This window comes from Diospyros lotus, chromosome 3 (assembly GCF_014633365.1).
Source record: "Diospyros lotus cultivar Yz01 chromosome 3, ASM1463336v1, whole genome shotgun sequence".
NCBI lineage: Eukaryota > Viridiplantae > Streptophyta > Magnoliopsida > Ericales > Ebenaceae > Diospyros > Diospyros lotus.
In genome coordinates, this window is record NC_068340.1 from 7,870,490 (window position 1) to 7,897,525 (window position 27,036).

Consider the following 27,036-nt stretch of genomic DNA (forward strand, 5'->3'; position numbering starts at 1 on the left):
CCGCTTCCACAGGTGAACAAAATGACTGTTATAGGCTCCTGTCTCTGTATCCATATATTCAGAGCAGAGCAGCATTGCGATTCGTTTGACAAATCAAAATAGTATCAGAAATGGCGTGCAGGTCCTCTGTATTCAGAACCGTCTTCTTAACCGAACTATGTCGACCTTTGCCTCGCAATCCTCCCCCCTTCGCCGCCGCCGTTTCATTCATCTCCCGCCACAAATCCTCAATCTGTGGCTGCAAAATCGTCGCGGCTCGAGATTTCCATCATGCGCGACGAACAACCCGTCTGCCGCTCAATTGCTCTCACAACCAATCCCCACAATCATCTCCTCCAGAAGACCAGGACCAAGGCCCCCCTCAAGAAGCTGTTCTCAAGGCCATTTCGGGTCTGCTCTTTTTGTTTTGTTTTGTTTTTGTTTTTTTTGGTAAATCATTAAATTTCTGATATGGGTTTATGCAAAGATGTTGCTACTTGTATTATGAATTTTTCATCTCATCTGCCCAATTTCTGTCTAGTATTTATTTGCGTATCTGTTTGTTTGCTGAAAGAAGTTTATGTTGTTTATGCATGGAGTACATAAAAAGCTAATTGGACCAAAAAGTTGCATCTTGGTGTTAAATGATAGGCTACTTGATTCACTTCTTAACCATCCGTGTTTTCATATGATATTACGAATTTGGTAGCTCTGGAAGCGGAACAATGTTTAAGTAACAATGGCTTTAGAGACTTGCTTGTGCACAGGGCTTTTTCTGTTTTTTGTGATGAGGGCACATGGAATTTAAGACTGTTTATGTTTATATGCGCATAATTCTTTAGAACTGTTTATTTGTATATTGTTGTCTGAAGAGGAGTGGAGAATAATTTATTCGTACCATTTTGGTGTCGTGATTTAATTTTAATGATTATGCTCTGTAATTTTTATTGCTGAGTACTCGTTTATCAATTTAGACTTATTATTGATGCGCATTCAGAGGTGTCGAAGACGGAGGGACGGGTTGGACAAACCACAAATGTGGTTATTGGAGGTACTGTCACAGATGATTCTACGAATGAGTGGCTTGTTTTGGATCAGAAGGTGCGGTTTAGTTGCATTACTCATTTCCACTGCCTTATCTGTAATTGCTTAAGTGCCCTTTTTAGCTTTTGAATTGCACTTTCTCCTTTATAGATTCCAACACGATATACTCAATTGCATTGAGGAGTTCATAAATATAAACATCATAGATAGACAAAGAACAGGCAGAAAGTACAACGTTTGGCATCCACTCTAGAAATGATAATTGAACGATTTGTATTCTGCTTCACAATCAAATTTAGGTTCAGATTTTGGATTAAAGGTGGTATCTGTTAAAATTTGGAGCACAGTGTGAAATCAGTTCATAGTTTGTTTGCTGAAATCTGCTCATACCTTGAGCATGGTGTCAAATTTCTATAATGCTTTGAAGGTAACGCCATATTTTTGCCTTTACAGGTGAACTCTTACCCAACAATTAGAGGATTTACAGCAATTGGAACGGGGGGTGATGATTTTGTTCAATCTATGGTTGTTGCTGTTGAATCTGTACTTCAGCAACCGATTCCAGAGGTAATATCTGTTCTTGTTTGCTCAAATCAGTCCATTGATTTAGGAATGGTCTATACAAAATGATTGCCAATAATGACTGCAGACATTATATGGTTCTCAAATTTGTAAATTTACTCCCATGGATGTTCAATTGGGTTGGCGCTTCTTTATTTGCAGTGGCTGAAACCCTCAAAAAAGGGCAAGCTGGATGGATTAGACTGATATTTTGATATTTTATATCTTATAGGTTACTTTGTTATCTCCCATTTCAAATAATAGGGATTACAAAACAGAAGTTTAAAAAGGGACAGGTGAATAATAATCAAACTAGATTTTTTCACCTCTCTATCTCAGAATCTCCTGAGAGGAATTGTTCAAAATATTATCATCTGCATGGTTCTGTATGTCAAAGATAGAGCAAAGGGTCACATAACTGCCCGAGATTTATGAGGTTGGATAAGGCATGCTAAGGTTACGTCTTAAGGTGGATTAGATAGGACAGCACATTCCCTGCAAATGAAATTGAAGATCTTCACAAGTTTACTTGTTTGAACAATTAACTCAATTGGTGCCTGATATACCTACCAGTGATGATATTAAACTTTTGTAGATGCAAAACCAGTGGGGTACAGTACAACATTGAAGGTTAGTGAAAACTACCAACTACAACAACAATGACAATCACTAGCCTTAATCCCATGTGGTGGGTAGACTACATGAATTATAGACCTCCAATTGTCTCTTTTCATGGCCATCTTCTTTGTAAGGTTTATTACTGAAAATTGAAGCAAGAACTTAAAATGAGAGTTTTCTTCAAGTTATTGACTTTGTATTATCAACTATCCTTCTTAAGAATATGTGGACTATTTGCAGATAAGGCAAACTACATGTTTTCCTGTTCGAGTTTCCAGACTTTGTAAGCATCATTTTAGTGGCTATGAGCATGTAGATAAATGTTGACAAGCAGGCTTAATGGTTGCTCACACTACATTTTTAGCCTATTAATGTTATGTGCTACCATATGGTCTTGTTTTGAGACTTAAAAGGCATGTGGAATTAGAATAAAAAAATGCTGCTTTAGAATATCATAACTCAGAAAACGTAAGAACAAAAATCTTAATAAAGATATATAAGGGGTGTTGTGTGGGATTTACCCTAAAAAATAAATAGATGTAATTAAAGTGCTATGGAAAAATATGGCAATATCTTTCATTGAACTAGTAGACACACATATATATACATAGGATGCTTACCTAATTATGAAAACAAATCTCCTAATTGAGTAATTTTCTATTTACAATAACATAGATATAATCATATCCTAATTACAACTTCAAATCTACAGAATATTGATTAGTCACTTATAATCAAATCCTTGATTTGTCTGCCTTGATTCATGACACTCCCTCTCAAGTTGGTGAATAGATATTGTCCATTCCCATCTTAATTATAAGTTTGTGAAAGATCGGACTTTTGAGTCCCTTGGTCAAAACATCAGTTAGCTGTGATTCATTTTGTATATAAGGTATGCATATAAGACCACTGTCTAATTTCTCTTTAATAAAATGTTGATCAACCTTAATGTGTTTTGTTCGGTTATGCTGCATAGGATTGTGTGCAATATTTATAGTCGACTTATTGTCACAATAAAGTTTCATAGGGCCATCCCACTTGAAATTTAGATTTTCCAAAATAATCTTCAACCATAACAGTTCACATATACCTTGTGTCATTGCCCGGAATTCTGATTCTGCACTCGACCTTGCCACGGCATGTTGTTTTTTGCTCCGCCAACTAACCAAGTTCCCCCCAAGAAAGTACAATATCCCATGGTAGACCTTCTATCAACTACCCAGCTTGCATAATTAGCATCAGTGTAGGCCTCTAGGGTGAATTTGCCCCCCTTTTTTGTATAAAATTCCCTTTCCTAGAGTACCCTTGAGGTATTGCGAAATTCTGTAGATTGCATGCTGGTAAAGTTCCTTGGGTTTGTGCATATGAATTAACTTATCATGCTAATGGCATAAGCTATATCTAGTCGTGTGTGAGATAGGTAAATTAGCCTACCGACCAACATTTGATATGCCTCTTTGTCTGTCTTTACCTCCCAGCTTCACCAAGTTTGTGATTTGGGTTAATTGGGATGTTGGATGGTTTGCAAGCCATTTTCCATATATCTCGCAAAAGATCAAGAACATACTTGTGTTGGGATATAAATATCCCCTGTCTGGATTGTGCCACTTCAATACCTAGGAAATATTTCAAATTCCCTAACTCCTTGATCTCAAACTCCTTAGCTAAATATCTGCCCAAGTTTTGCCTTTTTTTTTAATCATTTCTTGTCACTATAATGCCATCAACATAAATAATAAGAGCTGTGATAGAACTTGAACCTGAGTGTTTTATAAATAGGGTGTGGTCCCCTTGGTTTAGTTTGTAATCCATGGCTTGCATTACTTTGGAAAATCTCTCGAACCAAGCTCTAGGTGACTATTTTAGGCCATATAGTGTCATGACCCAAGGGTTTCAACAAAGAACTAGGGCCAATTTAGGAAGAATTCGGGCAAAATTTGAGAAAGAGAGGGGGAAAACAGAAAGAGGCGGAAGAAACAGGGAGATCGAGAGAGAATAAAGGGAGAATCAGAAAGGGGAAAGATAGGAAGAGAAGCTGAGGGGGAGAAGAGACAGGTCCAAGAGGGAGAGAGAGTTTGGGAGAGAGGAGAACAAATGTTTCAATTGATAATTTTCTGGAAATCCCTATTGCAACAACCTAGTAACTTTATATAGCTACTACAACAGCTTAACAGAAAATATAAGATAACTACCCTAATATCACGACCCTTGGCTATGGGATGGCTAATTGTGTAAATTGGGGGGTTGTTGTTGTTGTTGTAGATTGGTTAGAACGGTTAGGGTTGCCTCATTTGTTGTAAGACAGTTAGAAGCAATGGCTGTTAGGAGGTTGTCGGGGTTGTTACAGGGTTGTTGGGGTCAGTTATTGCAACTGAAGGGTGGTTGATGGTCCCTATAAAAGGATGGATGTAAGAGAAAGGAGGCATGCAACTGAAGATTCAATTTTTCTTCCTTTCGGATTCTCTCATTTCTCTGTCAACTCTCTCTCAATTCTCCCTCTTACTTCTAATTTCATAGAATTAACCCTTGTCAGATCCTTGGATCTAACAAAGTGGTATCAGAGCTGGTAGTCTTGGCAGTTGGACAGAAACAGGTTAAGTAGGTGAGCACGATGAAAGCAGACCTCGGGGTTCGCGATGGGTGCGATTGATTTCTTGCACCCTTGGGTGTTAATTGCATTTGACTAGTGCGATTGATTTCCAACGCTCCTTGGGTGTCAATTACATTTAACATCCAAGCAAATTTCGACGATCTTGGGTTGGAAATTGAAGGCAAAGTTGGCAAGTTCAACGATGGTGGATACGAAGGTGGGAGGTGGGTCTGTTGATTCGATTAAATTGAACGAACAAGAGCGACCAGTGCGGGAGTCCGACGATGGCGGATACGAAGGTGGCAGGTGGGTTCGTCAATTTGATTGAATAGAGTGAACAGGAGAGTAGCCTTGTCAATCGAAGATAGCAGACGGTGGAGACATGACAGAAGAAACAAGAATGAAACAATTGGAAGCCCGGTTGGATGCGATGGAGAAGGGCCTTCGCCAAACTCAGGAGCAACTAGAGGGTCGGTTTGAGATGATGGAACTCGGGGTTCGCCAGGCGTAGGAGAAGGTGAGCCGTGGTAGGGCTGAGAACGTTGCAACCAAAGATATGATGATGTCGGTGGAGAAGAATGTGAAGGCTGAGATTACTGGCATTCATGGGGATGTTTCTAGTCTTCAAGAGGAGTTTTTCAGGTTTAGGTAGTAGTTGAGGACTGTTATGAGTTTTTCAAGGTTTGCCAATGCAAGTTTGCCAGCGGATTTTACCCCAAGAATGGTCACAACGTCGATCTTGGAAGGAGCAGGGATTCATAGTCGTACTCCAAATTCTCTGGAAACAGAGGATCAACCAGACTTCGTTGTAGGGGCTTCCAATCGTGGGGGGTATACGAGCTAGATCCATACCCTGATGCCGAGGCTGGAAATACCAGCCTTTAATGGGGGCAAGCTGCGTTGGTGGATTCGACGCAGTGCAAGGTTCTTTCACTATTTCCGAGTGGTTGAAAGTCAGAAGGTAAATTTGGTAGCGGCTTAACTTAATGATGTGGCGGATGCGTGGTTTTAGGGGTGGAGCAGCCGACGTTCAGAATTGAGTTGGCAAGAATTTGCGAGAGAATTTTGTGCTCGCTTCGGTGAAAAAGCAATGACAAATGTGGTAGAAGAGTTTAACAAATTGAAATAGGAAGGTACAGTGGATGATTATTTAATTAGGTTTGAAGAACTAAAATCATTGTTAACCTTTTCTTACCCAACCCTGGATGAACCCTACTTTGTGTCAAGTTTTATCAACAGTTTGAAAGATGAGCTAATGCTGACGGTGAAGATGATGCAACCTGTTACTGTCAAGCATGATGCAGAAAAAGCCAGGCTCCAAGAACTTGCATTGGGAATGATTGTCAAGAAGTACACGTTCTCCATGAGAGTCTAACCTTTGTTCAGTCAACAAACAGAAGGAAACCAAAGGAACTTCCAAGACTATCCTAACTATGATACAGCTAAATCTTCTGCCATGGAACAACGAAGGAAGTTAGGGTTATGCTTTAAATGTGGAGACAAATTCAATCATGATCACCAATGTCGGAGGCTACTACTGCACATGGAAGGATTAGAAGAAGCAAAGGAAGAAGGTGAAAAAAAGGTTGTTCTCCAAGAAGAAACAGAGATTTTGGAGGCTCAGCTACACTCAATTTAGGTTGTCGAGTTAAAAGACGGAACTAAGAAGGAGGAAGAACATTCAACGGCTGCAAACACTACTACTCTTTGTTTGCCCCATGAAGAAGCATAGAGGGGAAAGAAAGAAAGGGGGATAAATAAGGCAGTAAAGGTTGGTATCGATTGACTCGCCGATCTGTAGCTAGCTTCGATACTTCTTGGGGACAAGAAGTGGTTCAAGAAGGGGGGATTTGTCACCTATGTTGCACGGAAACGGAAACGGGAAACGTTTCTGATAGGAAACGGAAACGTGGAAACGAACATTTTTCTAAAAAAATAGGCATAAATAGGGTCCGAAACGGGAATAGGAAATGTTTCGGAAACGGGGAAACAACTCCTATGAGGTGTTTCCGTGCAACATAGTTTGTCACGGCCCTAGACTATGGGATGGCTAAATGTGTAAATTGGGGGGTTCTTGTTGTTGTAGATTAGTTAGAACAGTTAGGGTTGCCTCGTTTGTTGTAAAAAAGTTAGAAGCAATGGCGGCTGTTGGGGTCAGTTACTGCAACTGAAGGGGAGTTGATGACCCCTATAAAAGGGTGGATGTAAGAGAAAGGCATGCAATTGAAGATTCAATTTTTCTTCCTTCCCAATTCTCTGATTTCTCTCTCGACTCTCTCTCAATTCTTCCTCTTAGTTCTAATTTCACAGAATTAACCCTTGTCAGATCCAAGGATCTGACACCTAACAACTCAACATATTACAAGATAACTACCCTAACAACACAACAGAATTAACTACTATTACTGAGGGATAATTTGCTATACTCAACCCTATCTTAAGCTCTTATGCATCCTACGGTCTTGACATTTCGCCCGGCTTTGGAATATTTATTGTCCTCAAGAAATGCAAGACTTGACAAGACAACTCTTATGAAGATGGAGTAATAGTGCGGAAAACAGCTTCAGGACACTACAGTCTTCCAATCTTAGCTCTTTTCCTTCTCTTCCACAGCTTGATTGGAGCAAGCTCGAAAAACTTCTGTAAGCCCAATAAATTGTCAATAGCTCTCTTGTACTCATCGGTTGGAACAAAACTAGAAGCAACCACTCTCTGGTTGTCGTAGTTAGTACCTGAAACCGACCAACTGCTGTTCACTCAAAATTTCCACATCATCGTCCCTTCAATGTTGGTTGTTTCATGAACTTCTTTTTCAAAGGAATCAAATTGTTTCTTTGTACCTGCTGTCCAAACAATATGATCATTATAGTTTGACTCTGGATAATGCTTTTCACCGCCAATATCATTTCTGATATTGCAATCACCCTTCTTGTCAATACTGCCAAAATCAAAACACTTATTCTGCTCAAAATCTAAAGTAGTGAATCATTTTCCCCCTAATCTTGACTTCTCCTTAGGCTGCTTCATTTTAAGGAACTCTTGAGGCTGTAATGCTTCATTAGCAACATCCTTCTTATTACCATTTTCTTCCTTAGACATTCCAAAGTCCTTTTTCATTAGTATAGTTTCACATCTTTGAGTTGAACTTTGAGATTTGACAATGGAGTTCTGACCCATGGACTGTTCTTGGAATTTTGATTCCATGAACGAGTAAGTTATGAAGCTCCAACAGAAACAAGATCTGATCCATTTCTTTGGGGAGAGTAAGGATTTCCATTCCTTATACTAATTGGATCTACATTTTCTCTAGAAAGCAAGCAAGCTGGTGGTCTAACCTGATTCCACCCCATGAACAATAGCATGAATCTCTGCAATCTCTCGTATTTGGCTTGTCATCTCCTTGCTCATGTGAGAGAAAGCACAATCCAGCTTCCGATCTATCACCTCCTCAATAACTCCAATTTGCATCTGCACATTCGACATGGCTGCAATCACCTGTTGAAGTTGCACCTCCATCTGCTTCATTTGTGATCCATCCACCATCATTTCTTGTGTTCGATTAATCGTCGAAGGCCAAGGCCTGAAGCTAGAGATGTCAAAAGGGCCAGGCCGCCTGTGGGCGGCCCGGCCCGGCCCGGCCCGTGGCCCAATGGGCCCGGCCCGTTGGGACCTTATGTTATTCCCAATGTTCCTTATTTATTTGTTTAACTATGTTATTTTTTATTGATTATTGATATTGGATGCTAAAAAATTTACATTTCACAATATATATAAATAATAACCATCATACTTAAAATTTTTAAGCTAAATTTTTTATATATTTAAATTATAAATAAACATTCTCCTTTTTATATGTGCATTATTTTTCATATCAATTCACAAGAAAATTTGCAAGGCATATAAAATTTTGAAATATAAAATGATGAAATAATATTTAAAACATAAGATAGAAAATTGTTTAAAAAGAAAAAAATTAATTTTTATATATGCATTATTTTGATATTTATATATGTATTATTTTTCAAAAAAAATTATTTAAAAAAAAGGAGTCAGGCTCGATGGCCCTAGCTTACTAGGGCTTGTGGGCCAGGCCCACCAAGCCCGACCCACTAGGCCCTGTGGGCTAAGGCCCACGAGCCTGTTAGGCCCATGGGCTGGCCTGGCCCTACAAGGGGGTTGTGGGCCGGGCCAGGCCCTACCCATAGAAAAAAGAGCCGGGCTGGGCTCGACCCTTTTAGCAAATGGGCCGGGCTGGCCTATTTAAAAAGCCCATGGGCCGACACGGGTTGGACCGGGCTGGCCCTTTTGACATCTCTATCTGAAGCTCCAATTCGTTTCAATTCCAAACCGAGTATTGTTGTGCTCTGCTTCTTGGTACCTGATCTATCTCCAACAACTAAACCAAGAGTTCTATACAATTTAGCGAACTTATCAGCCTTCAAGAATCACCTTGATTGCCTGGCCTTGCTTCACTATCTAATTCATCGGAATTCCACTTGCTCTGATTTTCTTTTCAATTCTAGACATTGAATAATTGGATTGGCAATGGACCTCAATTGACTAGCACGATGATGGAAATTAACAATTGATGGTCAACCTCCTCGTTCGATCAACGCTAATCTGACTCACCTTCCTTGATCGTCTGTAAGAATGTTTGGAATTGTCATCGAAGCCAACTGCAATTTCTGATCCGAGAGTTGCTGCTCCCTTTTAGTTATGATCAGTCTTGATTCCTCCCAACCCGAATCGGAAAGGATCACCTATCAATAGCCAAGAGTCAACTGTGGACTTTGCCTTCAAGACTCGAACCGAGAATTACTTGCTTGCTCGAATTTGTCGGAATCACTGAAATTCACAGCTCAACCATTTTCTAGTGAGAGTTGTCAAAATGTTGCTCAACCAAGCTTGCTATCGAGAGTGCTAGAGAACTTACAGGAATCATAGTCAAGGATGTGGCTTTGTTCACCTTCAAATCAAATCAAAATCACAACCAAGGATTAACCACTCTAATACCAAATTGTCATGACCCTAGGGTTTCAACAAAGAATTAGGGCCAATTTAGGAAGAATTAGGGCAGGATTTGAGAAAATGAGGAGAAAACAGAAAGAGGCAAAAGAAACAGGAAGATCGAGAGAGAATAGAGGGAGAATTAGAAAGGGGAAAGATAGGAAGGGAAGTTGAGGGGGAGAAGAGATGGGTCCGAGAGGCAGATAGAGTTTGGGAGAGAGAACAGATGTTTCAATTGATATTTTCTGGATATCCCCACTATAACGGCCTAGTAGCTTTATCTAGCTACTACAATAGCTTAACAGAAAATACAAGATAACTACCCTAATAACACAACGAAATTAACTACTACTTCTAAGGGTTAATCTGCTATACTCAACCCTATCGTAAGCTCTTATACATCTTAAGGTCTTGACATATAGTGCCTTTTGAGTTTGCAAACTTTAGTCTCAGTTCTGTTTCTGTTGAATTTTGGGTCTATGTCCGTGTAAATTTCCTCCTCAAGGTCTTCGAGTAATAAAGCATTATTCACATCAAACTGTAGTAAAGGCTAGTCAAAGTTAGCTGCTAGGGACAAGAGAATTCTTACTGTTTTCATCTTGGCTACCAAGACAAACGTTTCTTCGTGGTCTATTCCATATGTTTGGGTGTATCCTTTAATTACCAACCTAGCTTTGTATCTTTCAAGTGTCCCATCTACTCTATACTTGATTGTGAAGACCCATTTGCACCCAACTGGTTTCTTTCCTTGTAGTAAATCCACAATCTCCCACGTATTATTCTTCTCCAGGGCTTACATTTCAACATTAATAGCATTCCTCCAATTTTCACAGTTTAAGGCCTCTGATAATGTGGTAGGAAAGGATGTTGTATGTATGTTGGTAAGGAAGCTTCTATGAGATGGAGAACATCTTTTAAATGAAATAAAGTGAGAGAGTGGATATAAGAGATATTTTGTGCACTCTCTGCTTCCTTTTCTTAGTGCTATAGGCAGGTCAATATCAGTCATGAAATCAACATTAGAAGGTGAGCCAAGAGATATTACCTCAGTTCTAGAAGTTGGATTTGATGATAGGTGCAACCTTGGTTTAGGTTCTAGATTAGTCCTCCTTAAGTAAATATGGGAAAACTGTTTGTCAGTAGTGGCCTTTCCCCCTTCAGTTTGGACACCCGATTGTAGGGATGATTCAGATTCATGGGTTTGTGGAGTAGATTCAAGTGCAAGTTCAGGCAGTGGGTTAAAGTAGGTTAAAATGCAAGTTTGGTAGGTTCATATGCAGGTGTGAGCGGGAGGGTTAGGAGCTGATGGTAAGTTAGGAAGAACCTACTTATCCTTATCTTACATACTTGAGATCTCCCTTTGAAGGTAAGGGTGAGTAAAATAAGGTTCATTCTCAACAAAGGTAACATCCACAGAAATCAAAAAAATTTTAGTCGAGGGATGATAGCATGTGTACCCTTTTTGTGTGGAAGAATAGGCCACAAAGACACACTTAAGAGCTCTAGGATCTAATTTCCCTCGATTAGGGTTGTGAACATGAACAAATGAAACATACTTGGATACCTTAGGGCTAAGATAATTTGTGGTAGGAAGATCAAGATAGAACCATGATAAAATTGCCATGGGAGTCTGAAAATGTAATACTGTAAAGGGTAACCGGTTGATGACATAAGTGGCTGTGAGGACCGTTTCCCCCCAAAATTGTTTAGGTACATTTTTGTGAAATAACAATACCCTAGTAGTATAAAGAAGATGGCTATTCTTTCGTTCTACAACCCCATTTTGTTGGGGGGTGGAAACACATGAGGAGTCATGGATAACTCCCCGTTGAAGGAAATTTGTGGAAAGGTTTTGGTTGAAATAATCCCTTGCATTACTTGACCTAAATCGTTTGATTTGTGTGCCAATTTGATTTTGAATCATAGAAAGAAATTGAGAAGAATGTCACTCACGTCAGATTTAGATTTAAGAAGAGGTAACCCTTGTGTAATCATCAATAAATGAAACAAAGCAACATGCCTCAAAAACATTTGGAATGGTTGATGGACCCTATATATCACTATGAATTAATTCAAAAGGAAGATGGAATCTATTATTTCTAGTAGGAAAAACAACACATCTATGTTTGGCTAATTTACAGACTTCATAATGAAATTGCCTAATATCTAGGTCTTTAAACAAAAAAAGGAAATAGAAGTTTAAGAGTGGAAAAAATTGGATGTCCCAGCTTATAATGATGCAGCTAAATGGTGTCCTTGGAGGTTATATGTGGTTCATAAAGGCTTGTTAAGGGCTAGTTCCACTTGTCAACCAGTAATTTTTCAGATTTCTCAAGATAGTATAAGCCATCCCATTCCTTAGCACGTCCAATCATTAGTCCCGAATCCTGGTCCGGAAACAAATAGCAAGAAGGGAGAAAAATCACTTTACAATTGACATCATAGGATAGTTTAGATACGGAGAGTAGGTTGGTGGACAGTTTAGACGCATAAAGGACATTTTTGAGTGTAAGGGTAAGACTGATTTTAATCTCTCATATTCTAGCTACTGTGATCAAAGAATCATCAACCGTAGCAATTTTTCGATTGTTGGAACAGGGTGAGTATGAGTGAAAAAAATTGGGAGGAATGGGTCATATCATCAATAGTTGCAGAGTCAATAATCCATAAGTCTTTAAAGGATGTATCCAAAGCATTGAACGCATGAGAAATTGAGGGTTTACCTGACTGTAGCAATGATTAGTTACCTGAAGATGATGGTTTGTCAAGAGTACTTAGGAAGTACCGCAACTTTGCAATCTCTTTCTTGTTGAATTCCTTTGGTTTATGGGGTTGTTCTTCCCCTTGTGGTGTTGCCAGATTGGCTTACCCCTAGTTTCGATGTTGTTGTCCATCTCTATTTCCCCATTCCTTACTTGGTGGCTTTCCATTCAACTTCCAACACATCTCCCTAGTATGCCCTGGCTTCTTGCAAAAAGTATACCACATATTCTCTCGGTTGTTATTGCCTATGGATTTGGGAACTGTCTTTGCATTCTCTCCAATTAGTTGGTCCTTCTTAAATCCGCGTCTTCCTCCATTTGCCACCATTGCTGAGGCCTCAATTGTTTTAGGGTCCAACATGACACCATGCCTACTTTCTCCTGTTAGAATAATTGAAATCACTTCATTAAGTGAAGGGAAGTCATCTTTGCTTAGGTTTTGAATCGTCACCTAATCATACTCCATGTTGAGACCTGCAAGGAAGTCTTAGGTGCTATCTTTTTCTATGAAAGCTTTCAAGGTGGGAGCATCATCACTGTTCTTCATCTCAATGACCCAATAGTGATCAATCTCTTGCCAGAGTCCCTTTAGGAAATTGGCATACTCGGTGACAGTCTTGTTCCCTTGTTTTGTTGAAGCTATCTGGTCTTCAATTCCTAGATTTTGGTTGCATCTTTAACCTTCAAGTTGGTATGTTGGATAGACTCCCAAACCTCCTTGGCAGTTGATAAGAACATGCAGGTGTCATTGATTTTGGGTGCCATGGAACTCCAAAGCCATGCAATTATCATGGAATCTTTTTCTTCCCATGCTGCATAGGCTGAATCATCATTCTTTGGTCTGGTCCCTATGATATGACTAATCTTCCCTTTCCCTTTCAAAATGGTTCGAATCAATTGGGACCATTTCTGATAATTCTTCGCATCCAACCTGTAGGCAGCATTGATTTGTTGCAATTCTCCCGACGACTAAAGCAACGACGGTCTTGGTGTTTTTCTTGTGTCATGGGAACTTACTTTGCTAGTGGTAGCTGACATCTCTAGTTAATGGAAAAGGCTGAGAGAAGAGTGATAAATAGGTTCCTATTACAGTAATGAAGACTGCTAGTAATGGTTGTGGTAGCAAGGCTAGGCAACAATGAAAGCTGCTGGTGGTAGGTTGTCGGTAGCAGCAAGAGGGCAGTCGGCGATGAAGGCTCAAAAAGAGTCCTAGGTCTTTTTAAGCTCTGATACCATGTGGAAAAATATGGCAATATCTTTCGTTGAACTAGTAGACACACACACACACACATATATATATATATATAGGATGCTACCTAATTATGGAAACAAATCTCCTAATTGAGTAATCTTCTATTTATAGCAACATAGATATAATCATATCCTAATTATAGCTTCAAATCTACAGAATATTGACTAATCACATATAATCAAATCCTTGATTTGTTTGCCTTGATTCACGATAGTGCAACCATATGGATGGTGTGACAAAGGTGGGTTTTGTAGTCTGTAACATTCTGCATCGAGTGATAAGAAGGACCAGATCAACTTACCCTGATGGGCCTACGCGAACTTCCCAGGGGTTACCTATCCTTGAGCTACCCTAGCTTAAGCACGCTTAATCCAAGAGTTCTTTATTCACATTCAGCCCAAAAAGTATCTAGCTGGTGTTGTTTTCTTCTTTACTATCATCGATATATATACTAGCTTCTCTAGAGTCCTTTCTTGGACCTGACCTTGGGCTTTCGGGGTATTACATTCTCCCCCCCTTGAGCACATGACATTCTCGTCATGTGACCTTACAACTGGTCCTACATCTTCTCCCCTTTGGGGGCTGCCATCCTAGAAACTTGCTAGGAGTCGCTCCTTATTTAGCCCCTCGTGCCCCGGCGCCACTCCCACCCTCATCGGACCGCTTTCTCCAAGGGTTGGCTTTGATACCACCTGTAACATTCCGTATCAAGCGATAGGAAGGGCCAGATCAACTTACTTTGATGGACCTATGCGAACTTCTCAGGGGTCACCCATCCTTGAGCTACCCTAATTCAAGCATGCTTAACTCAGGAGTTCTTTATCCACATTCAGCCCAAAAGGTATCCAACTGGTCTTGTTTCCTTCTTTACTATCCTTGATATATATACTAGCTTCTCTAAAGTCTCTTCTTGGACTTGACATTGGGCTCTCGGGATATTACAGATCATGTACTGTTGAGAGTGATGCCTGTAAAGGGGGTGCGTAGATTTGGCATTTCGGGGAAACTCAGTCCCCGGTACATTGGCCGATTTGAGATATTAGAACGGGTAGGGTCCTTGGCCTATCGCCTAGCCTTACCTCCCCAATTAACCGATGTTCATGATGTTTTTCATGTGTCGATGCTAAGGAAATATGTGTCGTACCCTTAGCATATTATTGATTATCAAATTATTGAGGTTGGGGAGGATGTATCCTATGAGGAATTACCCATTTGTGTTGTGGAACGAAAAGAGAAAGTGCTGAGAAATAGAACGATCCCTCTGGTGAAAGTTTAATGGCAACGTCATTCGTCGGATGAGGCTACATGGGAACGAGAGAAAGAAATGAGGCACTTGTACCGCCAGCTATTGGATTAGCCAGGTATGAATTTGGAGGACCAAATTCTTTTAAAGGGGGGAGAAATTGTAACGACCAGATAATGGGTGTAGATTATTTTGCCATTTTGGTATTATTAATTCTATGTGCGCTTATTTTGGGCATGAATTGATTTAGATGATTAAAGCGATGCATGTGTTGTGCAAGTTTAAAATTAAATGAAAGTTGGGTGTATTGAATATTCTATGTCAAAATTAGTGAGCTTGAGATTAGAAGAGAATGGGATTACAGATTGGGATCCTTGTGTGTGTAAATATATGTGTGTCTTGCATTTAATTAAATAAATAAAAAATGGAAGAAAGGATGTATGGGGAATTTACTTATTTGTGTGAGGGCAAAATGTGAAGGAAGAGAAGTATATAAGGGTGCCTTAGTGTGAGTTCTCTTCATTTTCTTCTTCTCCCGTTCTTCTCTTCTCCTTGTTATTTTCAATCCCTAGTTTCTTCTTCTTCAAATTGGTGCTTCACTAGGGGTTTCAGTGGTTGATTTTAGAGGGCTTTCGGTTGGAATTGGAGGCTTGGTTCGTGGCTTCCTTCCTTCTCTTAAATCATCCATTAATCAAGGCAAGTTCCTTCTTCTTTTCCTTCTTTGTTTGTGCAAGATCCACTTTCTTCTTTCCTTATTTCTTTGTAAATCTATCTCCTCTTCCTTGGAGATTAAACCAGAATCTTTTGGTGGCCTTGGATCATGTATTTTCCAAGTCTTGTGTTCTTGTAATTTTAATTTTCTGATCTCTTAACTTTTGGTCAGATCTGCGCATGCTATACTCTTAAGGGTATAACTTTCTGTGGTTATATCCGATTCGAGATCCATTTGTTTCTGTGTAAACTAAACTCGATAAGCTTCGTTTTGATATATATATTGAATCATTTGGCTTAGCATTGAACCTGAAGTGGCCTTGTTAAACTCTGCCAAAATAATTCCGTATATCACTGTAGCATGCAGTCTACCATGTTTCAGTTTTCGGGATATAACTTTCTGTGGTTATATTCGATTTGCAATCCGTTTGTTGCTATAGAAACTAGACATCATAGGCTTCGATTTGGTATATGAATTGACTTAATTGGATATGATTTCAGCCACTTATGGCCTCATTAATTTCGGTCTAAAATCTGGAATTTTCTGTTATGAGGGAGATGATAATTTTTGCCTATGTGGTCATGTTTAATCTTGTTGGTTTCCAAAAGCCTCAATAGGGTTTTGATTCATCCTATATTTCCTAAGGAATGATGCATTTCTTAATTAGGGTGTAGTTTATGCAAGATATTGGTGTTGTCTTGCTTATAACTTAGATTGTCTTAATGTGGAAATACCGAAGTGTTGTATGATATATATACATATATATTGGCATACCTATTATTTTGCACTACGACTTTACTGTGTGGGGAAAAGGATATCCAAAAGCAAGTTCGGAAGGCATTTGCTTGTCCGTGGGAGCCTTGGCTCACAATGCTCGTCTGGTTTAAAGCCAGAGTGAGGTCGGACAATGGTTCACATTATACTTGTTTATATATGGATAATATGGTTGTGACACAAAAAATTCATAATTATTTAATGTTGCATAGAATGATACGAAGTATTATGAGATGGTGAATGATGAACAGGAAATTATGTGTTCATCTCAGGGAATTTATTTCCTTCCATATTTGATGCTCATATTTCTATTTTATATTTGATCAGCTATTCTTTTTGTATATATTTGTTGGGCCTTGTGGCTCACTTTGTTTACTCCGCATCATTCCAGATAAATGTAAAGCTAAAGAGGGAGTCGGGCCTAGTGGTGTATGAGTTCATGGGATAGGTTGTCTATAGAGTCGTTTTAGCCAAAAGATCTCTGGGAGTTGGTTTCGAGGGCTTGCGGAATGAAGTTGTTTTGTTGTTACATATTTATGTTGTCGTTTTTATTTTGTTATATGGGCAGTTAAGCCCTAACTAGATTTATGTAGTGAGTATTGTGGTATGTATGTACCATGTGACCTTGGTTAAAATAAATGAGATGTGCATGGTTGTTTATGTTTTAGTTGTTCTATATCATTCATTTCATGACCTTCTCACGGATCTCCTATGCTAGCGGGTGCTCTGGGTGGTGGGCTGTGACAGTTTTGGTATTAGAGCATAGGTTGGGATGAAGGGAGACTTTGTACACATAAGATAGTTTTGGTATCAGAGCATAGGCCGGCTTCTTATTGTTTCAAGGAAGGATTTGTGTACCAGCAGATGAGGGCATAAGGTAGGAGATTTTGTCAGAGGCTTACAAAGCACGATACACTATTCATTCGGGCATAATAGAGATGTATCAAGATCTTCGCCATCAATTTTGGTGGGAAGGTATGAAGAGAGATGTGGCAAAATATGTTTCTCGATGTATAGTGTTCCAACAAGTAAAAACAGAACATCAAAAACCAGCTAGTCTGTTACAACCATTGCCAATCCTAGAATGGAAGTGGGATCACATCTCTATGGATTTTGTGACGAGTTTGCCTAAAATGGTGAGGGGGCATGATGCTATATGGTGATTGTAGATAGGTTGACGAAATCAGCCCATTTCTTACCTATTAAGAATTCTCCTCCTTTGAACTGATTATCGAAGCTGTATATTGAAGAAATTATGTAGTTGCACGGTGTTCTGACTAGTATTGTATCAGATTGAGACCCTAGGTTTACGTCACATTTTTGGGGAGCTTTACAAGATGCCCTAGGATCTAAATTGAAGTTCAGTACTGATACCAAAACTGTCCCAACCTATGCCCTGATATCAAAACTGTCACGGCCCACCACCCGGAGCACCCACTAGCATAGGAGATCCGTGAGGAGGTCATGAAATGAATGATATAGAACAACTAAAACATAAACAACCATGCACGTTTTATTTATTTTAACCAGGCTTACATGGTACATACATACCACAATACTCACTACATAAATCTGGTTAGGGCTTAACTACCCATACAGCGAAATAAAAACGACAACATAAATATGTAACAACAAAACAACTCCACTCCGCAAGCCCTCAAAACCAACTCCCAGAGATCTTCTGACTGGAACGACTCCATACACAACCTATCCCATGAACTCATACACCACTAGGCCTGGCTCCCTCTTTAGCTTTACCTTTATCTGGAATGATGGGGAGTAAACAAAGTGAGCCACAAGGCCCAACAAATATATACAAAAGGAATAGCTGATCAAATATAAAATAGAAATATGAGTATCAAATATGGAAGGAAATAATTCCCTGAGATGAACACGTAATTTCCTGTTCATCATTCACCATCTTATAATACTTAGTATCATTCTATGCAATATTAAACAATTATGATTTTTTTGTGTCATAACCATATTATCCATATATAAACAAGTATGATGTGAACTATTGTCCACCTTCACTCTAGTTTTAAACCAGACGAGTATTGTGAGCCAAGGCTCCCATGAACAGGCAAATGCCTTCCGAGCTTGCTTTTGGATATCCTTTTCCCCACACAGTAAAGTCGTAGTGCAAAATAATAGGTACGCCAATATATATGTGTATATGTCATGCAACACTTCGGTATTTCCACACTAAGACAATCCAAGTTATAAGCAAGACAACACTAATATCTTGCATAAACTACACCCTAATCAAGAAATGCATCTTTCCTTAGGAAATTTAGGATGAATCAAAACCTTATTGAGGCTTTTGGATAAAATACATCAAGTATTTAAGGACACCAGCAAGATTAAACATGACAACATAAGCAAGAATTATCATCTCCATCATAACAGAAAATTCCAGATTTTAGACCAAAATTAATGAGGCTATAACTGGTTGAAATCATATCCAATTAAGTATAATATACTGAATCAAAGCCTATGATGTCTAGTTTCTATAACAATAAACAGATTGCAAATCGGATATAACTATAGAAAGTTACACCCTAAAAATTGAAACATGGTAGACCGCATGCTACAGTGACTTACGTAATTATTTTGGCAGAGTTTAACAAGGCCACTTCAGGTTCAATTCGAAGCCAAATGATTCAATATATATATCAAAACGAAGCTTATCGAGTCTAGTTTACATAGAAACAAACGGATCTCAAATCGGATATAACCACAGAAAGATATACTCTTAAGAGTATAGCATGTGCAGATATGGCCGAAAATTAAAATTACATGAACACAAGACTTAGAAAATACATGATCCAAGGCCACCAAAAGATTCTGGTTTACATCTCCAAGGAATAGGAGATAGATTTACAAAGAAAGTGGATCTTGCACAAACAAAGAAGGAGAAGAAGAAGGAACTTGCCTTGATTGATGAATGATTTGAGAGAAGGAAGGAAGCCACGAACCAAGCCTGCAATTCCAACCGAAAGCCCTCTAAAATCAGCCATCAAAACCCCTCGTGAAGCACCAATTTGAAGAAGAAGAAACTAGGGATTGAAGAGAACAAGGAGAAGAGAAGAATGGAAGAAAATGAAGAAAACTCACACTAAGGCACCCTTATATACTTCTCTTCCTTCACATTTTGCCCTCACACAAATAAGTAAATTCCCCATACATCCTTTCTTCCATTTTTAATTTATTTAATTAAATGCAAGATACACATATATTTACACACACAAGGATCCCAATCTGTAATCCCATTCTCTTCTAATCTCAAGCTCACAAATTTTGGCTTAGAATATTCAATACACCCAACTTTCATTTAATTTTTAACTTGCACAACACATGCATCTCTTTAATCATCTAAATCAATTCATGCCCAAAATATAGCGCACATAGAAATAAGGTCACATGACAGCCACCAAATAGGAGAAGATTTAAGACTAGTTGTAAGGTCACATGACGAGGACGTCATGTGCTCAAAGTGGGAAGAATGTAATACCCCGAGAGCCCAAAGTCAAGTCCAAGAAGGGACTCTAGAGAAGCTAGTATATATATCGAGGATAGTAAGGAAGGAAACAACACCAGTTGGATACATTTTGAGCTGAATGTGGATAAAGAACTCCAGGGTTAAGCGTGCTTGAGTTAGGGTAGCTCAAGGATGGGTAACCCCTAGAAAGTTCGCGTAAATCCATCAGGGTAAGTTGATTCGATCCTTTCTATCGCTCGATGTGGGATATTACATAGTCAGTCTGCATTTAGATATCAAGGCATAAGATCTTCTTGTTACTATTCAGAAAATGATATAACTGATAAGATATGTGTATTCTTAAGATGGGCTTGATGTTAAATAAACTGGGTATCTTGGACTTGGGTTAGGAGTCAATCCAGTTTTTTAACACACAAGATGTAATGTATCCTTATTTGTATGTGAAGTGTGGAACTTAATGGTTAGAAGATTACACCTGTATTATACTGAGAAGTAGTCATGCATTATTAAATTGTGTAGAAAAGAGAGCTCCTTTTCCCCATGAATTAGACAGATAGATCAACCCCCCAACTACCTCCACCTCTATAAGAAAATAAAAGGTTAGAAAAATCACTTAAAGAGGCATTTTATTTCTTTTTCTAGGTCAGATAATTGAAGAAAATAACTCATGGCCTAGCAAAAAATAAATTAACTCATGATGTTTCATCCACTACATATGTTAAATGGTAATTAATGATATGAATTGCTTCCATCCCCCCCACCTCTTCTTCTCCAAAAGGCTACACAACTTGAGAGTATACTATAGGCTTAGATGTATCATAAACTACCTAAGGCTCTTTTTCAATTACGTTAGATTTGTCATGGAAACAACAAATTCTACACCACCATCATCAATCACCGCCAAAAGCCTTGATTCCACTAGGTGGTCAGCTACACTAATTATAGCTCTCCATTCATCCATGTCCATGGCCACTTCTCAAAAGCTAAAAGATTTTTTCAAATCCATGATATAATGTCAGGCAATAAAGGTAAATCCTCAGTTGAGGGAAACAGGCAAACAAATATTTCTTGACAAGATTCTCCTCGGCAGAAAAACTCTGGCAGAAACTAAAAAGATAAAGTCCCCCACTACTCACAATGCAGAATGACCAAAATCCAAAATTAAGCACATAGCTGATTACATGTACTTTATGTGAAAGAAGGATTATACTATATTCTTCCAGACAGAGAAAAGAAAAATTGCAAAATGGTTTAAGCTGTTGCTTTCTATTTGATAAGAATGTAATTTTGAAGGTTACATGGTTTTGAGTTATTTTTTATTTTTTGCTATTGCTTTTGAGTTAATTTTGAATGTTTAAAATTGTGAAGTGCTTAGTTTTATCTCGCTTTGTGTGTGTGTGTGTGTGTGTGTGTGGTGGGGGGAATCTTTGGACTCCTTACAACCCACAAGGCAACAAACTTAATTACTTGGTGTCACCTTACTTCACTAAAAAGTTTAATTGAAGGCTTAACTTTAGATCCTTAACATCCATTGAGATCATTGACTGCCTCCTAGAAAAAGGGGAAGAAAATCCCATGTGCCACGACCCAACCTTGGGGGTCATGACTGCCCAAGTCCCTAGTCAGACTACGGATTCACTAGACTGCTGTAAGCCTCAAAGTCTGGTACAATTATAACATGGACCTCACAGAAACACGAATATACACCATAGTTAATTGAATGTCAAGTGATTCGGTACTGATGCTATGTAATAAAGTGTACAAAAAAAAATATCCACAGACTGTCCTAGCTGTATTTCACAGAGCAATTTATGCACAAAAGGCAAAAGGGATACCATGATTGAAGAAGGGTATCCTACCAATAATGATAAGGCTCCCAAGCTGAAGTAATGGAATCCCCAAGAAATCAACCAAAATCTAAAATGTCAATACATTACGAAGTCATACTGACTTCTGTGAGCACATAATCTGCACTATGATGTTTGGGGACCAAGCGAATGTGAAAATTATGAAAAGAGAATTATTTTTAGAAACATTCACTTAAGGTATATCTTTTCTTTTAAGGTCTTTTTCTTTACAAATATTCATGCAATTTAAAATAGATTTTTTTGAGTATTGGAAAATATGTTAATTTTAAGTGGTTGAAAGTAATGCGGTTTTTCTTTAATTACAGTAAGCCTAGTAGTACAGTAAAATGAATCTGACAGGCATAGGCTTGACAGTCAGTAATATCCCTGCTGACTAGTACACAAGTGCATGAGTCAACACAAAACGATGTATGTTAGCCAGCATATGAGGTTAGCAACTCCCTGCTAATTGGGGTTGGACATGGTGCACTGCAGCTGACATTTATTGCTGTTAGTTATAGTGTGTTCTAACTAGTGTTTTACTAAGAAATGTAGTAGTGCATACATTAGAATAACCAACTTTAACACTCTGCTCTCCTGGTGCGCTTCTATTTACCAAGAAAAAAAAAAAACTGGGAATTTTTTTTCTCAAAATATTTAATTGATTTCCCTTCTACCTTTTGTTCACTTAACTTTTTAATTTAATTTCCAATAGTGTTGGCTTGACCCTAATTAATCTTTTGATGGTGTGTAACTTCCTTTCTCATTATTTGGAAGTCTTTCACTTCTTTAGTGAAGGTATCTCTTACGAAGCCTTTTCTCCCAGTTTTGGTCTCTCCCTTGTCATGGCCACAGCCACCCTCCCCTCTTGGTTATCACGAGTTGCGGCCCTCTCCTTTGGCATTCTGCAGTCACCACCTCAGCTCAAACTGTGTGTATCAACCTCAGTTTAATTGGAGATTTGTTATCTTAGGTCATTCAGTTACTCCAAGTGTCAAGTCCTCTCCACTTATAGGTTTTTGGCAAAACTTTGGTCTGTGTGTGTGTGTCTGTGTTTTGTGCTTTTTCCTTTTGTTGTGGCCCGGGGTGTGTGTGTGTGTGGTGGTGGTGTTTGCGGGGGGCGGGGTCAGGGTCGGGGTTGGTGCTGGTTGCTGAGCTAGTAGTTTCCTCCTTTGGCATAATGTATATGCTTTTAGTTAACTTCCAAATTTGAAAGGTGGTATAATGAACATATATTATGTTGAAACTTGCAGTTCATACTTTGAATCTAATTCAGAATCCAATTCTATCTGCTTATCTTGTTCAATGACAGGGCCAAGTGAAGCATAAATTATCCTCAAGGGGCAAATATGTGTCAGTAAACATTGGGCCTGTTCGAGTAGTTTCTAGTGAACAGGTCTCCCTCTCTCTCTCTCTCTCTCTCTCTCTCTCATATATGCGTGGCACTGTGTGTACAAACACGATCCGCGGTTCAAATGCATATTGTTGAAAATGACTGATATATATATATATATATAGTCGGTCTGTAGACTTATTATCATATTGTGTTTTCAGGTTCAAGCAGTATACAATGCCATGAGGAGAGATGATAGGATGAAATATTTTCTGTAGTGCTTCTCTCTTTTCTATTCTGTATAGAGTGATGATCATCTAGTGCTCCTTCTATGCCTCAATTCGCTAATCCATCGTGCTTCCATTAACTAGCAAACACATTGTAGGCTCAGAGATTACAGCTTCAAATCCATCCATTTATAATTTATTGGACATGTACTTGAGATATCAGTAAGCTATTAGAAATTATATGTCAGAGAGAAATATTTACTATTGTTGCGTAGGAAAAAATGTTATTGAATTGTGATAGGCATAAATATCAGCATCGATATCTTGAATATTTTTTCTACTGTGGAAAACAGGTTTGGCATATTTATTATTTTAAAATGGGTGTGTGAGTGAGTGATGCCATTGGAACAAAACTCCAAAGACATGCTGAGGCGTCCAAGTGGTGGTGGTGGTTGTTGGCAATTGGCACCCTCAAATCAATCTAACTTACTCCCAGCACTATTATCCGATCATTTTGATTCTCTTCCTACAGTTCCCACTTTGTCCAGTCAAACGGTCATCGTTGACTGATAATATGCTAATGTTTAAGATTACAATTAATTATTATCTGGTGCTAGGCTCCGTGGGTCCCTCCAAAAGGGTTATTATATTCTGCGTGGCAAGATTATACTGAAATTAATACTAAATTATCATGTTTAGTAGTTCAGTCAGGAGTTTTTTTGGTCTCTTGTGTCTTGGCGTCCGAATTTTAATTCTATTTTGTTTGCAAGATATCTAGAATCATGATGATGTGCATTTTGAAGAAATTAGAGCTACATATTCATTTTTTTTACAGTAATTATTATTTAAACAGAATATACCTTTGCGAGGAAGAATCATCCTCATGGTCATGATCAGAAGAGGCTGTTACGATGGTCACCCCATCTTCCTCTTTTATTTAGTGAAAAAAAATAATGAGTTGAAACTAGAGTTCATTGCCATTGTTAAAGGGCCTTTTCATTCACTTGGGCCCTCCATTTTAGCCCAAACTCACTGAAAATGGTAACTTGGAGGTAAGTTTGTATGAAAAGGACTATCTTCCTCAAAATATGGAAAGTTTATGTGAATTGAGTATTAAGACTACTGGTAAGTTGTGACAGAGCAGCTGCCCTACTGCCTAGGCCATTGGGCTTTTGGTCCAATCCGTGTAATTTGATCAGATTATCTATTATTAATGCCTTTCCAATGTAATAACAAGGTACAAGATGTGATTTGTAAGTAAATGCTATTATGGTTTTTTTAATGTCAAATTGCGTTTCGGATTTTAGTAACAAGTCAGTGTCTACCTTGACCCAAAGACTAGTCCCTGTCAGTGCCCAAAAAGTCTCCCTTTTCTTCCAATCCTGAGATCATCATCCTGGCCCCACCTCTCCCGCCAACGTCCTAAAATGCCCAAACGGTCACCATCTCTAGGAAATTTTAAATTTGTTGGGTGACTTAGCATACACAATGTTTTATGTGTTGTTGCCACCCAATGTTTCCCTTTACCTTTCATTTTCATTTCCTCTATGGGCAATCGAGATTAATGGAAGCAGGTGTCTGTAGGTCAAATTATATATGCAAAAGTCAATATTCGAAATACAAACTCCAAATTATTAATTCATAACTGTTGAGCCCTTGCCCTCAAGAGTGAGTTAGCTAATTAATTAAACTAAAAGTAACATTGTTGGTCATGTTGCATCAATCAATAAACGTAATGAGATTAATTATTTGAACCACGACTCATGGTTTCCTAGTTTAAGCCATTACTGTCGCCAAAGTGTGGGGCATTAATGTCTATAATATATTACCACCACCATGACCCGTTTCTATGTAGAAAAAGTGTTTTTTAAGTTTACGCTCAATTAATAAATCGAATCTCTTTTCATTTCAAATACCCAGAAGGCATAAGCCAGGTTTCTTGACAAGGGTAAGCGGCACAATGGGAAGAAACCTTGAAGAACAGCTTCCCCTGAGTGAAGAAACCAAGGTTCTTTCTTTTTCTTTTCTTTCCGTTGTTGTTAATCTTCCATCTTTCCCTGTTCTTTGATCTTCAATAGTTTAATTAATTAGTGTGTAAACTATGCTGTCTTCAGGATGCTGAAGGTGGTGACATGGGAGAACTGCAACTAACAACTTCTACACCCAAATCGCCAATCCCAAGTAGCAGGCCAAGCAGCATGGTTGTCAAGGCAAGCTCCTTAATGTTCTTCAACTTTTGCCAATCCATAATTCGAAAACACTTATTTTACCATTTGAACTGTATCTTAGTCAGTAGCTAAGATGTATCTTTGAGGTCTTAATTTAATTTAATTTCACGTCTTGTGATTCTCAATTGCTCCTCCTAAATCTTGAATGGTATGAACAGAAGGCAAACACGGTGATTCCGGCACATTTGGTGGCCGAAGCCATATCAACCCTCCATGGCCTGGACCTCAGATGGTCGGGCCCCATCACGCCAAGCGAAATGCAATACGTTCAGCAGTACGTCTTCGCCAAGTACCCTGAATACTGCAATGGCCTCGTCGAAGATGCCCATAGGATCGATCTCTACACCCTCTGCGTCAATGAAGAATCCTCGGAAACCATGCCCAAAAACTCGCCAAAGAAGTCGACTTCTCCCTCATTCGGATCCATTCTTCCGGATCTCGACAGAACCCGGCTGGAGCCGTCGAAGCTCTTCGATATTTTAACCAGGAAATCTTCGTTTCAGGGCAATTTCATTTCGATCCCAGAGATCCAAGCCAGAAACCGAGCTCTGCAGCACTGTGGGTTAACCGAAGACGAATACCTCGTGATTTTCATTCCTACGGTGAAGGAAGCCATGATCATGGTCGGAGAATCGTACCCCTTTTTCAGGGGAAACTACTATCTCACAATCCTCAAGGAGGAGCACGATTACATAAGGGAGTTTGTGGGCTACAAAGATTCAAAAGTGGTTCCCGCGCCGGAGACGTGGCTGGACCTGAGGATAAAGGGGTCGCAGCTCAGCCAGTATTTCAGGAGGAAATGTAAGCACAGCCCGAAGGGCCTTTTCTCCTACCCTGCTTCAGTGAACGACACTCGGAACTCTATGCATTGGGTCTCGGAGGCTCATAGGAATTCGTGGCATGTTCTGTTGGACGCGACTGGGTTGGATCCCGGCCAGGACCACCCGCTCAATTTGGCGCTTCACCGGCCGGATTTTGTGGTGTGTACGGTTGAGAATACGCATTCTCAGCCGTCCAAGAAGATCTTCAGCCTGTTGGTCAGGAGAAGATCGTTTGAAACCGTCGCAAATTCGCCATAGATTCAGCCATCTTGTATTGTAAACTAGTAATTAAAGTTAAGCTGGTTAATAAGCTTTTCTTGTACAATTTTTCCTTGGACTTGCAGGGGAACAGCAACAGCAGAGCATATAACTACTACTACAAGTACAATACAATGGAGTCGCCTGTTCTATCCCAAGTTCTATTATTAACCCTATGCTGGCAGAGTTATTGTATAAATGATAAATTATACCAGAAATATAAAAGACAAGCTTAATCCTTTTATATAATAATAATAATAATAATGTCGAATTCAAAC

The 27,036-nt window shown here is 39.0% G+C and overlaps 1 protein-coding gene across 2 annotated transcripts; it reads left to right on the forward strand.

Moving 5' to 3' along the window:
* Nucleotides 1-27,036, forward strand: LOC127797963 (uncharacterized). 2 transcript variants are annotated; one of them, XM_052331209.1, is made up of 5 exons: nt 1-390; nt 977-1,080; nt 1,477-1,590; nt 23,204-23,287; nt 23,446-23,782. In XM_052331209.1, the coding sequence occupies exons 1-5, from the start codon at nt 111-113 to the stop codon at nt 23,500-23,502; spliced, it is 639 nt and encodes a 212-aa protein (XP_052187169.1). In that variant the 5' UTR covers nt 1-110; the 3' UTR covers nt 23,503-23,782. The 2 variants fall into 2 exon arrangements, with proteins under 2 accessions (XP_052187169.1, XP_052187168.1); XM_052331208.1 differs by lacking the exons at nt 1-390; nt 977-1,080; nt 1,477-1,590; nt 23,446-23,782 and adding exons at nt 25,372-25,459; nt 25,566-25,661; nt 25,838-27,036 and having other exon boundaries at nt 23,241-23,287.